This window comes from Orycteropus afer, unplaced genomic scaffold, assembly GCF_000298275.1.
Source record: "Orycteropus afer afer isolate SDZICR_OR568_19922 unplaced genomic scaffold, OryAfe1.0 scaffold00095, whole genome shotgun sequence".
Taxonomy (NCBI): Eukaryota; Metazoa; Chordata; class Mammalia; order Tubulidentata; family Orycteropodidae; genus Orycteropus; species Orycteropus afer.
In genome coordinates this window covers 7,507,597-7,525,735 of record NW_006921682.1, presented here as the reverse complement: position 1 = coordinate 7,525,735, position 18,139 = coordinate 7,507,597, and the positions used below count along the sequence as shown (strand labels likewise).

The 18,139-nt window shown below is 37.7% G+C and overlaps 1 protein-coding gene across 1 annotated transcript in view; it reads right to left on the bottom strand.

Annotated features, from left to right (window-relative positions):
• The window catches only part of GTF2E2 (general transcription factor IIE subunit 2), a 187,574-nt gene that overhangs the window by 60,735 nt on the left and 108,700 nt on the right, over positions 1–18,139 (bottom strand). Inside the window, exons 3-4 of the mRNA XM_007942691.2 lie at positions 6,172–6,279; positions 4,240–4,422 (exon numbers count right to left, since the gene is read on the bottom strand). Of these exons, the coding sequence (XP_007940882.1) occupies positions 4,240–4,422; positions 6,172–6,279 (291 nt within the window). The remainder of the gene's footprint in view (positions 1–4,239; positions 4,423–6,171; positions 6,280–18,139) is intronic.

The following is an 18,139-nucleotide window of genomic DNA, read 5'->3' as shown; positions in this document are numbered from 1 at the left end:
ACATCCCTTCCAAATGGATGACAGCAACACAGCCTCTTAATTCATTTGTCCAACAAATATTTTTTGAACATTTACTATGTCCCAGGCACTGTGCTAAGTATACACTGGTGAATTAACAAACACAGTGTCTGCCTTGCCCATTTATACTCTAACGAGAAATAAACAAAGAGCCCTAGTAGTACAGTGGTTAAGCACTTGGCTACTAACTGAAAGGTCAGCGGTTCCAACACACCAGCCAGGCAGCATGACAAAGATGTAGTAGTCTCCTTCCATAAAGATTATAGCCCTGGAAACTCTAAGAGGCAGTTCTACTCTGTCCTATAGGGTCACCATCGGCTGAAATCAACTTGAAAACCACAGTTTATTTTTTGTGGGGTACAGGGGAAGGGATCAATAATCAAATAAATAAAACAGTTCAGCCAAGCCTTCTCTTAGGTGACATTTAAGTTACCTCTCTGCATTTGAAATAATCCTCAATATGCTAAAACTCACTGCCATCGAGTCATTTCCAACTCATAGCAACCCCCACTGGGTTTCTGAGGATCTTAATACAGAGGTAGATTGCCTAGTCTTTCTATTGCAGAGCAGCTGGTGGGTTTGAACCACTGACTTTCCAGTTAGCAGTCAAGTGCCTTACCCACTATGCCACCAGAGCTCCTTGTGATAAGTAATAAATTATTTGTTGAATTATTTAATTTAGGATGAGACTTGAAGACGGAAAAGGAATTAGCCCTGGAAACAACATGTATAATTGCCTTGAGAGAGGAAAAAGCTAGCCTCAGTGGAAGAAATGAGGAAGACCTGTGGGAAAGAATGAAAAGACAAGGCCAGATCACACAGCTTTCCAGGCTATGGATAAACCAAAACAAACCAAATCCACAGCCATCAAGTGGATTCTGATTCATGAAAACCCCACTGGGTTTCTAAGCTGTAAATCTTTACAGAAGAAGACAGCCTCACCTTCCTCCCAGCAAGTTTGAACCACTGACCTGGATAGCAGCCAAATGTCTTACCCACTATACCACTAGAGTTCCAGGCTATGGATAAGAGTTCAGATTTTATCCTAAATCCAAACTTAAATTATTGCAAGGTTTTAAAGTAAGGGTAACATAATCTACTAGATGTATTTTTTAAATCACTCCAGCTACTCTACATGAAATACTTTGAAACAAACAAAAAGGTAGAAGGAAAGATATCAATTAGAGACCCTATTAACATTTCAGGCAAGAGATAAAGGTAGATTAAATTAGGGCAGAGAAAGAGCAAGAGCACTCTATTTGTAAATTAGAATTATGTATATGGCCATCCAGTTTCCAAACTTCAATTTTCTTCATCTTATCCCTTAATAATTAAATAATTATTAATTATTAATAATCCCTTAATAATTAAAATATCAAAATAATTCTGTCAAGTCTTCATTCTCCATGTTGCCTATATTTCCTATGATTTTGTGCCTAAACTATGAAAAAAGTCCCTACCCCCAACTTCTATTTTCCTGTCCATCAAATTCACTCTTCCTATTATTTGCTGGGAACTTTGGTGGCACAGTGACTAAGGCATTTGACTGCAAACCAGAAGGTTGGCGGTTCAAACCCACCAGCCATTCCTCGGAAGGAAGGCTGGGCAATCTACTTCCAAAGTGATACCACCTCAGAAACCCAAGAAGTGGTCACTATGAGTCAGGTCTGACTCGATAGCAGTGTGTTTGATTTGGTTTATCAGGTCCCTCTTCCTTAACTAATGTCTTTATCACATTATTTCCCTACTCAAAAGCTTGTACTAATGGTCTGGACCCAACTTTCTTTTCCAATTTTATCTTTCACTAACTCCCCTACATGAATGCCCCTCACTCAAAAAACCAAACCCATTGCAGACAAGTTGATTCCAACTCATTGTAACCCTATAAGACAGAGTAGAACTGTCCCACAGGGTTTCCATGACTGTAAATCTTTACAGAAGCAGAGTGCCATGTTTTTCTCCCAAGGACCAGCTGGTGAATTCGAACCACTGACCTTTCAGTTAGAAGCTGAATACTTTAACCACTGAGCTACCAATGTTCCCACAGCTCCTTATTAGACAAACTGATTTACCCCCAATTCCTTGAATATATCTTCATCAATAAGGAGCGCTGGTGGCATAATGGTTAAGCGTTTGACTGCTAACCATAAGGTCACCAGTTCAAACCCACCAGATGCTCTGTGGGAGAAGGATGTAACAGTCTGCTTCCATGAAGATTTACAGCCTTGGAAACTCTGAGGGGCAGTTCTACTCTATCTTATAAAGTCATTTTGAGTCGGAATTGACTCAATGGCAATAGGTTTTTTTCTACAATGGAGTCTTTATACTCACCATCCCCCCCCCCATAAGAAAAGCTCTTCTCCTTCATTTGTCTATTTAATGAGTTTAAGGTCAGGTCCTGAACCTACTACAGGCAAAATTGAAATTTATCTTTCTCACTGTCTATGTAGAAATACCCATCTGGCTGGAAAACTTCAATCACAAAAGGTGAGTCACCTTCCCTTATATATGTGCTCTCTCAGATTAACAATGTGTCAGCATTTCTCTACCACCTAAAGCTTTAGTGAATATTTAAATATAAACTGACTGCAAGCCAGCCTCTGCCAAAAGCAAGTTCAAATGATGTGATAGCCATGTGTTCCTGTAAGTTCTCTCAGTTCTGTACCAACATTAAGTAAGAGTATCAGAAAGCAAAAATATTTAAACCATCTTATCTCATTTCATTGTAAAAATGACACCACTGAATCATCACAACGAAATGCTCTGTCCTCTGCCTTTATAGAGAAATCAAAGTGAACACCCCCTAGGTTACCAGTATCTTTTACACAAAAATCTACATGCTCCTAAAAAAAAAAAAAAAAATGTATTTAATTCTAAGAAAAATTCTTAGCAGCTAAAATTCTATTTAGAAGGACTTCTGGTAAGATGAAGGAATAGGAATAGGTAGACAAGCAACACAGACTCTGTTCAAAAAAGAAAAGAAAAACCAATTGACAGAGATACAGAAGATAATCCTGGAACCCTGAGCTTTGAAAGGAACTATACAGAAGCAGACTAGGCACCAATGAGTAGAAAAACCTGAATGAAAACAGTAAATACAAAGATGGTCAGAGATGTGGACTATCAGCTACTCTGACAGGATCAACAGCTTGAGTATTTCCAAGTGGTGTTGGGACCTGAGAAGTGACCTAAAGATCAACCCTGGTCACCAAGGGCTGCAGGGACAACAGCGCTGGTGGCCTATGACTAGGAAGGGAAACAGCAAGGAGGGAGACAACCTAAAATTCTATTTATACATTTGCTTCTTGTCAAACAAGATATATAACCTGATAGATTTTAAGTTTAAGGAGTTAAAAATTTAACTCGAGCTTCTTGTTGTTGTTGTTGTTGTTGTTGTTATGTGCCGTCGAGTCAGACCTGACTCATAGCGACCCCTCCTTGGGTTTCCAAGGCAGTAACACTACGGAAGTAGATTGCCCCATCTTCCTTCAGAAGAGCTAGTCAATGTTATTTACTCCTTTTATCTCCCTCAGGTAGTTCTCTTTCCAATTTCAATCTTACATGTTTTATTACTACATTGAATATTTAACCTGCAAACTACCAAGTCTTTTCTGAAATCAGATGGAGTCATATCTTGAATAATCTTAGTTGTCTCCCAACCTCCCCATAACTTTCATTCTTTCCTCCTAATATTTACTGAACAAAAGAACATTAAAAATTGTGAATGCTCACAGGAATCTAGATCTAGAGATACTAAATTTCCTGTCACTCCTTCAACTCTCATTCTGTAGAGATTAGGAGAAAGAGTAGAAAATATTATTTGGATAAATACCAAAAAAGAAAAAAAGTATTGTGAAAAAGTACTATGAAGAGGTTCTAAAATTATTCTGAAAGGCAAAATTAAAGTTTGGTCACACCCTTGAAAACAACATCCTAAAAGACTTTAAATCACCTTTAAGTTTCTGGGACCTAAGACCTTAGAATTTCATAAAATAAAATAATTATTGCACTTTAGCTATAATTTCCCTTTCCCTGGGGAAAAATCAAATTTCTCTCTCTCTTTTTGCCAAAACTCTATATACACTTATTTTTTCAAGTTAAACAAATGATGAGATAAAAGAATGAGAAGAAGAAAGAACTTTTTAAACAATGAAAAAAAAAAAAAATACACCAATTATCTACAGAGGATATAATTATGACATAAAAGTAAAGAAAGGTTACCTTGACAGCTTTCTGGGAATTTGGCAGTCCTTCCTCTATGTCTTCTAAAAGTATCCCTCCCAAGCCTCGCTGATCATGCTTATCTAAGAGCCTAAGTAGGGCCTTCTTATCTTTCAAGTTGTACTTGGGCTTGAAGGCATATTTTCCATCTATTACTTCAATTTTGGGATTGTTCGCTAAGGCCTGCAACAGTGACACAATTTGGATATATTAACAACAAGAAAACTTTATATACACATTATAAATTCTCCTAATTATTTAAAAATATAATATTACCTAAGACAGTAGCAGATTAAAATATTTTGTGAATACCAACTAGCAGATCTAAAATACTGGACAGCATCCCAGAACAGTTGATAGGGATGAGCACAGAGCTGCCTTTTTTATAAAAGAAGCTCTATACAATCTACATAAACTTTCTAGATGACAAATAAACCATTTTATGGCAACTCCTCTGAAGAAAACTGTACCCATATTCTTTTGGATGATAAAAGAGGTTAAGAATAAAAAAAGCATGTAATAACATTAATAAACAAAGTTAATTTGGCTTGCCCACCTGACCCCAAAGTACAGTTATGATATATTAGCATTATATCACAAGAAATATTACCCTGTAATAAACAAATCAATAGTCAGTCTTCATTACCTGGTAATCAACTGGCACTAGTGGCTGTGGAAAGACCTGAACAGGACCAGACTAGCGCATGTAAGAACTTTAACCTATAATGTCAGCCTGAGAATGAAACTGAGTAGGAATGAAGGAATTATTGAATAGAGTTACGTTCCTAGTCAGTTGTTTGTATAGTTAATACCAGAAGGAAAACAGTGCAAGAAAGAGCAACCCTATTTATTTTATTCTGCAGCTGCCAGCCTGATCCTGAAACGAGAAAGAGAAGAAACACAGAAAGAAGAAAGGAGGGAGAATAGTTAAAACAATCTTTAACTAATGTTGGTGATCTATGAAATTCCAAGATTAGGTAAATGTGGATTACCACTATATGTGTATCACTAATAAAATAAGCCATAAAGTGATTAAATGATTTTTTTATTATGAAAATCAAAAGGACATTTTGCTTGGTAAAATAAATTAAATGAAATGTATTTTGAGAATTTTATATTTGGTCTTCAGAATCGAGCATTGGCCCTACAGGGTAATCTTGATTCGCATTTCATATTTGAAGTCAAGATAAGCAACTATCTGGATTTTTAAAATGCTATTAATTTCCAAATCAGCATAGTCACTGATTTACTATGTAAGAGTTTTTCTTGAAATGCTATACGTTCAAGACTGTTTTACCAGATAATCTGTGAGAGGCAAGAAATCACTAACAAGCCAAAACAGAAGTAAGAATGCAACGAATTATTTAACTATGCCTACAGCCTCATCCTTTAAATTTCTTAATACATGTATAGAAACAATACTATTTACAAGCATGTAAATTACAAATTTAGCTATTCAAAAGAAGCATCAATTATTCTGTAAAAACAGTTATGTGGAATTGGTACAATGACTGACTTCTTTACAACTTTTACCCTAAAGCCTTAACTTACAGCATTTAAAAAAATAGATACATGAAACGATATAAAAACCAACACATCAAACAATCTTACAAACATGTATGCTTAAAAAGCAAAAACAAAGACCCTACATCAATTCCTTCAGAAAAGGTCAAAATCATTATTAGATTTCAAAACATTTATGGCGGGGGGAACGTACACCTGGTTATAGCAAAGATCTCAGGGTAATCAACTAACCTTAATTTAAAAAAAAAAAAAAACACCAATATTTTAAGCCTAGAAAGATGAGGCAGTTCGCATCCATAAAGATTTACAGCCTTAAAAACCCAATGGGGCAGTTCTACTCTGTCCTATAGGGTCACTATGAGTTGGAATCAACTAGATGGCAATGGTTTGGTTTTGGTTTCTTCTTACCTCGGTCATTAGCCATTGTTTCTGCTTAAGCCCAATATCTAAATGTTGAGTTTCATCCAAAATTTCTTCTAAAGTTAGAGGATGTGTATCTCCTTGCTGGTGCCGTGTCTAATGAGGAAAGAAATTATTATTAGAAAATAGTTTTAAAATGCTAGGTGCTTTAATTAATAGTTACACTTAAATCGATCTTTTCAGGAGTGTATAACACGTATTATTTGAGGTTGTTGTTTGTTGTTGTTATGTGCTGTCGAGTCAGACCCGACTCATAGCGACCCCTTCTTGGGTTTCCAAGGCAGTATCACTACGGAAGTAGATTGCCCCATCTTTGAGGTAGTACAATTATAATGATGAAATTGGAACAAAGTTCAACCTCCTGGTTCTTTAAAATCAAATACGAAACTGGGAAAAGGTAATTTATCTTATCACAAAGAGCATTTTCTTCCTAATATTTTATAAGCTACAAAAATCTAACAGAAAACTAGCCCAAAGATAGGAATAGACCGCAAAAAAAGAAATGCAAATGACCTTAAATATATGAAAAGATACTCAACTTGGATCTAGATATTTTTTACCCATTAGATTGGCAAAAATTCAAATATTTGACCATTCTATTGGTAAGGCTGTAAGGAAACAGGCCCTCTAACATACTGCTGGTAAGAGTGCAAACAGGTACAACTGTTAGGAAGGACAATTTTGATGACACAAGTACATTTACCTTCTGACCCAGCAATCCCATTTCTAGGAATAAATCCTATATATATGCTAGCACAATACAGAAAACTGACTTATTTATAAAGTCATTGCATCAGTCACAATAAGACTGATTAAATAAACTACAGAACATCCATGCTACAACATAGATTGTCAAAAACAAAGCGAGATGCTCTCTAAATCTAGAGAAAAATCTCCAAGACAAATTATTGTTAAATTAAAAAATAAACGCAGTATATAAACTTCTATGTAGAAAAAGGCTGAAGTAAGAGTTTGTTTTGTTTTTTTTCCTGCATAAGGAACAACTGGAAACAGTCACAGAAAATAATGAATAAAAGGAGTTTCCTATTAAGAAGCAGATCAAGGGAGAAAATTAGTTGAGTTACAGGTGAGATCAAGACTCTATTCAAATCTTTTTATACCAAGAAATGTGTTACATGTTTAAAATAAAAAATAAAAATTTTCTTTTTTGAAAAAGAAAACTTCAGATTTCAAGCTCCATCACTGCTAGACAAGCTACTGAACCTCTGTGGACTTCAGTCAGTGCCTTGAAAACTGGAATGATTGTTTCCCAAGGCTTTGTTTGGAAAGCAGATGAAGACATAAACATTGATATGTAACACTTATGAACCCTCACTGAGTGTTTACTATAAATTCATTAACTTACTCATTCAAACAGTTAATGGTAACTCCAGTGTGCAAAGAACACTGCAATGAGACAACCGATGAAATAAAACCTTCTGTCCTTCAAGAGCTTGCAAAAGAGAGAAGCTAAAACATACAGATATGTAAGTCATATATACAATTAGCTAGCAGAAAGATACAGTCAGAGTAAATGAAAGAGAAAGCCAGATGTGGGCAGAACTTTGAGTGATGACTAGAACAGAGAAAAGGGGAAGGAGGTGCAGCTGCATTCAGTAGGCAGACTGACACCAATGCCTCCCTTGGTCTCACATCAGAGGACCACATCTCAGGTCATCACATGCATGGAGGTAACTTAAGGGAAGAATGGGAAGTCCACAGCACACAGGAACTGGGAATGGTGGCCTCACTCAGCCCTCACTTTCAGTACTCTGCAATATATTGTATTTTATGTACTGTAAGATGCCAGGATTAGAGGGAATTTTATTTTTTTAATATAGAGATTTTTACAATACTTTTACAAAAGGTCTAAGGAATGACCACTTAAAGCTGAATCGCACCGTTCTTTTTACCAAAACGCAAATGTTTCAAAACTGCTACCTTCCTGCCCACAATTCATGTGTCAGTTTGCCATATTGTGGTGGCTTGAGGCAGGAGGCCAGGCCATCGGTATCTCAAATACCAGCAGAATCACCCACGGTGGATAAGTTTCAGCGGAGCTTCCAGACTAAGACAGACGGGGAAGAAGGATAGGGCCATCCACTTCTCAAAGAATTGGCCTGTGAACACCTTATCAAGAGCAGTGAAACACTATCTAATGCATTACTGGAAAACTTTATGAATAACCCTGGAACACTGTCTGATGCAGTGTCAGAAGATGAGCCCTTCAGGTGGGAAAGCACTCAAAATACAACTGGAGAAGAGCTGCCTCCTCAAAGTATAAGTGATCTTAATGACATGGATGGAGTAAAGCTTTCAGGACCTTCATTTGCTGATGGAGTACAACGCAAAATGGGAAAAACAGCTGCAAATATCCATTAATAATCAGAACATGGAATGTACAAAGTATGAATCTAGGAAAAAATGGAAGTTATCAAAATATGAAATGGAATGCACAAAGATCAATATCCTAGGCATTAGTGAGCTGAAATGGACTGGTATTGGCCATTCTGAATCTAAAAAATCACATAATCTACTGTCCTGGTCAAGACAAATTGAAGAGGAATGGTGTCACATTCATTGTCAAATAGAATGTTTCAAGATCTACCCTAAAGTACAGTGCTCTTAATGATAGGTTAATATCCACACACCTACAAGAAAATCAGTTACTACTACTATTATTCAAATCCACACAACAACCACTAAAGCCAAAGACGAAGAAATTGAAGATTCTTACCAACTTCTGCAGTCTGAAACTGACCAAACATGTAATTAAGATGTATTGATGATTACTGGTGATTGGAATGGGAAAGTCAGAAACAAAGAAGAATCCTCGGAAATTGGAAAACACAGCCTTGGGGATTGAAACGATGTCACAGATTGCATGACAGAATTTTACAAGACCAACAACTTATTCACTGCAAATACGTTTTTTAAACAACATAAACAGTGGCTATCCATGTGGACCTTGCCAGATGGAATACACAGGAATCAGACTAACTACATCTGTGGAAAGAGGCAACAGAGATTCTCAATATCATCAGTCAAAATAAGGCCAGGAGGTGACTATGGAACATACCATCAACTGTTCATATGCAGGTTCAAACTGAAGCTGAAGAAAATTAAAAGAAGTCTACAAGACCCAAAATATGACCTTGAGTAATGTGGTAATTATGTTTGTGTTTCAACTCGGCTGGGCCTGGCTGAGTGGCTGGACAGCTGGTGGTAGTTATTCCCCATGATGAGACTGGCAATCAACTCCATGGTGGGATCTACCACAAGGAGATGAGTAGCTATCTTTGGGATGTGGTCTGCTTCCTGTATATAAGCAGAAGCCTTGGGAATGGTCTCTAGCCTTTGACACACTTGGACCCTGCATGCAGCCGTGTCATTGTTCAACACCCTGCAATGCTATGCCGACCTTGGGACTTACAATGGACTTATGTTAATGGTCTGCCATGTGGTTTGGTAACATCGGGACTATGCCTTTTTTACTTGTTAACTTTGGGGTTTCTCAGCCTCAGCAGCCAGCAGCTGTCTGAGTGAAGAAACGCCTCTAGCTCCAGTGGGCCAGGAGCAGGAGACAGAGCTGAACCCCAAGGTTGAGGGGCTTTTACCTAGCCCCTAGAGCCTGGCACTTTGAACTTGGACTTAAAGCCTTCACATTGTAAGAATAAACTCTTGTTTGTTAAACCATCCCATTTGTGGTATATTCTTGTCAGAGCGGCACTAGGTAACTGGGACAAGTACATCCCACCTAAATTCAGAGATCATATGAAGAATAGTTTTTGACACACTGAACATCAGTGACTGAAATCCAGACAAGTTGTGGGATGATATCAAGAGCATCATACATGAAGAAAGCAAATGGTCATTAAAAAGACAGGAAAGAAAAAAAGACCAAAATGTACATCAGAAGAGACTTTGAAAGTTGCTCTTGAACAGAGAGTAGCTAAAACAAATGGAAGAAATGAACAGATAAAAGAGCTGAGCAGATTTCAAAGGGCAGCTTGAGAAGAAAAAGTAAATTATTATAACAAAATGTACAAAGACCAGGAGTCAGAAAACCAAAAGGGATGTATACACTCGGTATTTCTCAAGCTGAAATAACGGAACAAAAAATTAAAGCCTCAAGTTGCAATACTTAAAGATTCTATACAGAGTCATTGTGCCAAAAAGAACTAGAGTTGGTGGAAGAAGATCAAGAACCAACGGTACTAAAAGAAGTCCAAGCCACACTAAAGGAATTGGCAGAAAACATGGCTCCAAGAACTGATGGAATACGCACCCACTGAGATGTTTTAACAAATGGAGGCAGTGCTGGAGGTGCTTACTCGTTTATGTCAGGAAATCTGGAATACCGCTACCTGGCCAACTGACTGGAAGAGATCACTACTGTACCCATTCCAAAGAAAGATAATACACTAGAATTTGTAAAGTATTGAACAATATCATTAATATCACATGCAACTAAAATTCTGCTGAAGGAAATTAAAAAACAGTTGCAGCAATTTTGACAGGAGCTTCCAGAAATTCAAGCCAGATGCAGAAGATGACAAAGAATGAGGGATCTCAATGCTGATGTCAAATAGATCTTGGCTGAAAGCAAAGAATACCAGAAGGATGTTTACCTGTATTTTATTGACTATGAAAAGGCATTTCACCGTGTGGATCATAACAAATTATGGATAAAACTGGGAAGAACAGGAATTCCAGAGCACTTAAGTGTGTTCATGAGGAACCTGTACACAGATCAAGAGGGTGTCGTTCAAAGAGAAGAAGGGGACAATGCATGGCTTAAAATCAGGAAGAATGTGTGTCAGGGCTGCATACTTTCAGTATACTTATTCATTCTGTATGCTCAGCAAATAATCTGAGGAGCTGAACCATATGAAGAAGCAAGTGACATCAGGATTGGAGGAAGACTCATTAACAACCTGCAATATGCAGATGACAAAAGCCTGTTTGCTCACTGTGAAGAGAACTTGAAACACTTACTGACAAAAATCAAAGACTACAGTATGGATTACACCTCAACATATAGAAAACAAAAATCCTCACAACTGGGATAGGAAGACTGAACATTGGGAAAATGTCAATTTTACCCACAGCAATCTGTACATTCAATGCAATCCCAAACCAGATCCCATCAACATTCTTCAAGGATATGGACAAACAACTACTAACTTTATATAGAAAGGAAAGAGACCTCAGATAAGCAAAGAATTATTGAAGAAGGAAAAGAAAGTAGGAGGTCTCACATTCCCGGATCTTAAAACCTACTACACAGCCACAGTAGTCAAAACTGCCTGGTACTGGTACAATGACAGATACACAGTCCAATGCAATAGAATTGAAAACTCAGAAAGAGATCCTCTGACCTATGGTCAGCTGATTTTTGAAAAAGGGTCAAAATCCATTAAATGGGGAAGAGACTATCTGTTTAACAAATAGTGCTGGCAAAACTAGATAACCATTTGCGGAAAAATGAAACAAGATATGTACCTCACACCATACACAAAAAACTAACTCCAGATGGATCAAAGACTTAAATGCAAAATCTGAAACTATAAAGTTCCTCAAGGAAAAACTAGGGGCAAATTTAGGGGCTCTAATATATGGCATAAACAGATTATCAAACTTAACCCAAAATGCACAAACAGCAGAAGAGAAACTAGATGAATGGGACCTTCTAAAAATTAAATTTTTATGTGCTTCCAACGACTTCACCAAAAGAGAGCCTACAGACTGGGAAAAAATATACAGCAATGACATATCTGACAAGGGACTTACCTCTAGAATTTATAGAAAACTCCAACACCTCCATAACAAAAAGACAAATAATCCAATTATAAAATGGGCAGAAGACATGAATAGACACTTCACCAAGGAGCATAGTAAGGGGGCCAACAAACATATGAAGAAATGCTCATGATCGTTAGTCATTAGAGAGATGCAAATCAAAACAATGAGATACCATCTTGCTCCAGCACTAGTAGTAAGGTTCAATAAGGCACAAAACAGCAAATGCTGGTGAAGATGTGGAAAGACTGGGACTCTCATACACTGCTGGTGGGACTGTAAAATGATACAACCACTGTGGAAAGCAGTATGACGATTCCTTAAAAATTTGGAATTAGAAATACCATTTGACCCAGCCATTCCATTGCTAGATATATATCCTAAAGAAGTGAAAGCCAGGACAAGAACAGATACATGCAAAAGATCTAAACAACCTAGATGCCCATCAACAGAAGAATGGATAACCAAACCATGGTACATACACACAATGGAATACTATGCAACTCTAAAGAACAAAGAAGAATCGGCAAAACACTGCAAAACATGGATGAACTTGGAGGACACGGTTATTGTTGTTAGGTGCCGTCAACTCATTTGCAAATAATAGCAATCCTATGCACAGCAGAACAAAACACTGCCTGGACTTGTGCCAACCTCATGATCCTTGCTATACATGAGCCCATCGTTGTAGACACTATGTCTATCCATCTCATTGGGGGTCTTCCCCTTCTTCATTGACCCTCCACTTTACCAGGCATGATATCCTTCTCCAGGGAATGGTTCCTTCTGACAACATGACCAAAGTAGGTGAGATGAAGTCTGGCCATTCTTCCTTCCAAGGAGTGTTCCAGCTGCACTTCCTCCAGGACAGATTTGTTAGTCCTTTTAGCAGACCATGGTATTCTTAGCCTTCTTCTCCAACACCACAACTCAAAAGCATCAACTCTTCTTCAGTCTTCTTTATTCATTATCCAGCTCTCACATGCATAAGAGACAATTGAAAATACTATGGCTTGGGTTAGGTGCACCTTAGTCTTCAAGGAGACATCTTTGCTCTTCATCCTTTGGAAGAGGTCTTTTGCAGCAGATTTGCCCAAAGTAATACGTTGTCTGATGTCTTCACTGCTGCTTCCACTGGTGTTTATTGCAGAACCAAGAAATAGGAAGTCTTTGACAACTTCAATCTTTTCTTCATTTATCGTGATTTTGCTTATTGATCCAGCTGTGAAGATTTTTATTTTCTTAATATTGAGGTTTAATCCATACTGCATACTGTAGTCTTTAACCTTCATCAGTAAGTTCTTCAAGTCATCCTCACTTGCAGCAAGTTGTGTTGTCACCATATTGCAGGTTGTTAATGAGTCTTCCTCCAATCCTAATGCCACAATCTTCTTCATATAATCCAGCTTCTCAGATGATTTGCTCAGCATAGAAACTGAATAAGTATGGTGAAAGGATACAACCCTGACACACTCCCTTCTTGATTTTGAACCATGCAGTTTCCCTTTGTTCTGTCCCAACAACAGCCTCCTGATCTATGTACAAGCACCTCATGAGTACAATCAAGTGTTTTGGAATTCCCGTTCTTCTCAATGTTATCCATAATTTGTTGTGATCCACACAACTGAATGCTTTTACACAGTCAATAAAACTCAAGTAAACATCTTTCTGGTATTCTTTGCTTTCAGCTAAAATCCATCTGACATCAGCAATGACATCCCTCATTCCATGTCTTCTTCTGAATCCAGTTTGCATTTCTGAAAGTTCTCTGTCAATATACTGTTGCAACCATTTTTCAATTATCTTCAGTAAGATTTTACTTGCATGTGCTATTAATGATATTGTTCGATAATCTCCACATTCTGTGGGATCACCTGTCTTTGGAATGAGTACAGATATGGATCTCTTCCAGTCAGCTGGCCAGGTAGCTGTCTTCCAAATCATTTGGCATAACCAAGTGAGTGCTTCCAGCAGGATATCCATTTGTTGAAACATCTCAATGGGTATTCTGTCAATTCCTGCAGCCTTGTTCTTCACCAATTCCTTCAGTGCAGCATCAACTTCTTCCTTCAATACCACTGGTTCTTGAACATATGCCACCTCCTGAAACGGATGAAGATCAACCAGTACTTTTTGGTACAGTGACTCTGTGTATTCCTTCCATCTTCTTTTGATGCTTCCTATATCATTCAATATTTTATCCATAGACTCTTTCAATATTGCAAATCGAGGCTTAAATATTTTCCTCAGTTCTTTCAGCTTGAGAAATACTGAGCATGTTCTTCCCTTTTGGTTTTCTAACTCCAGGTCTTTGCACATTTCATTATATTAATTGGCTTTGTCTGCTCAAGCTGCTCTTTCATATCTTCTGTTCAGTTCTTTTCTCTTGCTTTCCATTTGCTTTAGCTACTCTCCACTCAAGGGCAAGTTTCAGAATCTCTTCTGACATCCATTTTGGTCTTTTCTTCCTTTCTTGTCTTTTAAATGACCTCTTGCTCTCTTTGTGGATGATGCTCTTGATGCCATCCCACAATTACTCTGATTTCGGTCACTGGTGTTCAACACATCAAATCTATTCTTTATATGGTCTCTAAATTCAGGAGGGACACTACGAAAGTCATACTTTGGCTCTCGTGGACTTGTTTTAATTGTCTTCAACTTCAACTTGAATGTGTATATGAGCAGTTGATGTTATGTTCCACAAACAGCTCCTGGCCTTGTTCTGGCTGATGATATTGAATTTATCCAATGCCTCGTGCCACAGATGTAGTCGATCTGATTCCTGTGTATTTCATCTGTTGAAGTCCATGTGTACAGTCAGTGCTTATGTTGTTGAAAAAAGGTATCTGCAATGAATAAGTCATTGGTCTTGCAAAATTCTATCATGAAATCTCCAGTGTTATTTCTATCTCCAAGTCCATATTTTCCAACTACTGGCAACTCTTCTTTGTTTCCAACTTTTGCATTCCAGTCACCAATGATAATCAACACATCTTGAATGCATGTTTGGTCAATTTCAGACTACAGAAGGTGCTAGAAATCTTCAGTTTCTTCATCTTTGGCTTTGGTGCTTGGCACATATATTTGAATAATAGTAACATTAACATAATGGAGGATATTATACTGAGTGAAATAAGTCAATCATAAAAGGACAAATATTGTATTAGTCCGTTATTATAAAAAGTCAAGGTAAGTTTTATACATGGAAGGAAATTTTCATTGTTGGTTATCAGGGGTGAAAGAGGAGGGGAGGAAACACTGTCAAGTAGAGACAAGTATTGATCTGGGTGAAGAGAACAGCAATGTATCAGATGTGACTGATCAACATGGTGGCAGTGAGGAAGAGGAAGACATAGAGAGTGCATAGGAGGTACCAACAGCAAAGATGAACATTTTTGCACATACAATACTGTGTTTTCAGTGAAGGCAAACAATGATACACAAATAGAAAAATGGGTACAGAGGCTGAACTATTAGCTATGTCTATGGAGGCAGGGGAGGAGTTCTGGTAGCATAGTGCCTAAGGCACTTGACGGCTAATCAGAAGGCTGGCGGTTCAAATCCACCAGCCACTCCTCAGAAGGAAGGTTGGGCAATTTATGTCCATAGTAATACTGCCTCGGATCCCAAGGAGGGGTTGCTATTAGTCAGGTTCAACTCGACGATACATAACAACAACAACAACATGCAGGGAGGAGTGTGGCCAAGACCATGCATAGGGTTGGCAGACAATGCTTTGACAAGTGTATTTCTATGTTCTGTAAGAATTCCCAGTAATAGAAGGGGAGATCCAGTAAGATGGCAGAATTGGAAGAAAGACTTCACAGACCCTCTTCAACAAAGAAAAGGGGGAACCAATTAACACAGATACAGAAGATAATCCTGGAGCCCTCAACTTTGAAAGGAAGGATACAAAAGTTGACTAAACTCCAACAGCAGAAGAATTTGCATGAAAACACCAAAAAAGAAGGCATACGGAGCTGCAGTCTGGCCACGATCTGGACGGCACAGACAGCTTGGATATTGCCAAGTGGCGGTAGGACCTAAGAATTAACCTAAAAATAGGTCCTGCTAGCCAGGGACTGCACGGAGGACTGTTCTGGTGGCTGGGAATAAAAGGGAAAGCAGTGAAGAGGAAAGCAGGCTAAACTGTGGACGTTTCTCTGTCAGGAGGGGTGCAGCCATTTTGAATGTTTACAAGCAGCTTAACCATTTTGGATTTTTCAAGTGGCAGTGTTCTCCCAGATTCCAGGGATTTAAGAACAGGCCCCACTTGCCAGGAACCCCAAGGACATTCCATACCCGGACAACTGAAAAGGTGCAACATTCTCCTTGTTACTCTTATACCCCACACCTTCCGGGTGGATGGAGGAGCAGCCATCCCTGACTCCCACCCACTTTCTGGGCTGGCAGGAATTCCATCCCAGTCTGTGCGCTCGGATGGAGCCTGGGTGCCGTGCTCCACCATGCCCTGATTTTTTTTTCAGTTTTTTCTATTTTTTAGTTTGTTTGTCCTTTGAACAGATAACCAAAAATAGCAAATAACAACCAACCATTAATACACAAGATGACATAACCCAGGAACCACAGCTCTGGGCATATCCAAAGTAAAATAAGCTTACAAGATAGTAAACAGGGAACCAGAGATATCAAGTGGCAAGTGAGGACAACTACAAATCAAGAAGAGGGAAAATACTGTGTAGTTACAGAACTTCTAACTGGTGAGGAAGTCAAGGGAGTTGCAACATAGAATTGACTGTTCTAATCTTGGGGAGAAAATTATAAATCACAGGGTAACCTCAAAGAAAAATGATAAACCTTCACAACACAATAAAAAGAGGACAAGCACGACTATTCAGCAAATACTAAAACAACAGCAACAAAGGAAATGATAACATGAGTCTTAAACATAATAAGCCCAGCACAGAAAATAGTATGTAAAAAAATGACCAGGGACACCATGAAAAAACACATAACAAAATGACAGCAACTAATTCATACTTCACAATAATTACACTGAATGTTAATGGATTAAATGAACCACTCAAGAGATAGAGTTGAAGATTGGATAAGAAAATAAAACCAATCAAAATGCTGTCTACAAGAGACACACCTTAAAGACAAAGACAAAAATAGGTTAAATATCAAAGATTGGAAAAAGATATATCAAGCAAATGACAACCGTAAAAGAGCGGGAGTGGCAATATTAATTTCTGATCAAATTGACTTTAAAAACCACCATATGAGACAAGAAAGGACATTATATAATGATTAAAGGAAGAAATGAACATGAAGATATAACCACAATAAATATCTATGGACCCAATGAAAAAGCCCCAAAATACATAAATCAGACTTTAAAAGAGTTGAAAAGTCAAATAGATGATGCCACATTCAGTGTGGGAGACTTTAATATACCACTTTGAATGAAAGAAAAACTGGAAAGAAACTCAACAAAGATGCAGAAGAGATAAATAATACAATCCATCCACTGGGCTTTACAGACATCTACAGAGCACTTCACCCAACAACAGCACAATATACATAGTTTTCCAGTACACATAGAACATTTTCCATTATAGACCATATGTTAGGCCATAAAGCAAGCCTTAATAAATGTAAAAACACTGTAATAATGCACAGTATCTTCTCAGATCACAATACTATCAAATTAGAAATCAATAATAGGAAGATCAATGGGAAAAGAGTAAACACATGGAAACTGAGTAACACCCTCCTTGAGAAACACTGGGTAAGAGAAGAAATAAAAATTGAAATTCAAAAATTCCTTGAATCAAATGAGAATGAGAACACAACATAACAAAATCTTTGGGACATAGCAAAAGCAGTGATCAGAGGCCAATTTATAGCAATACATGCACACATCAAAAACAAAGAAAGAGTCAAAACCAACAATGTAAACCAAAATCTCCAACAATTACAATAACAACAGCAAGAAATGCCTACAGTCACCAGAAGAAAGAAAATAATAAAGATTTAAGCAGAAATAAGAAATAACATGAATAAGAAACAAAATGGGTGATATCACAACAGACCCAACTGAAATAAAAAGGGTAATATCAGGATACTATGAAGAACTGTACTCCAACAAATTTGAAAATCTGGAAGAAATGGACAGATTTCTAGAAACACA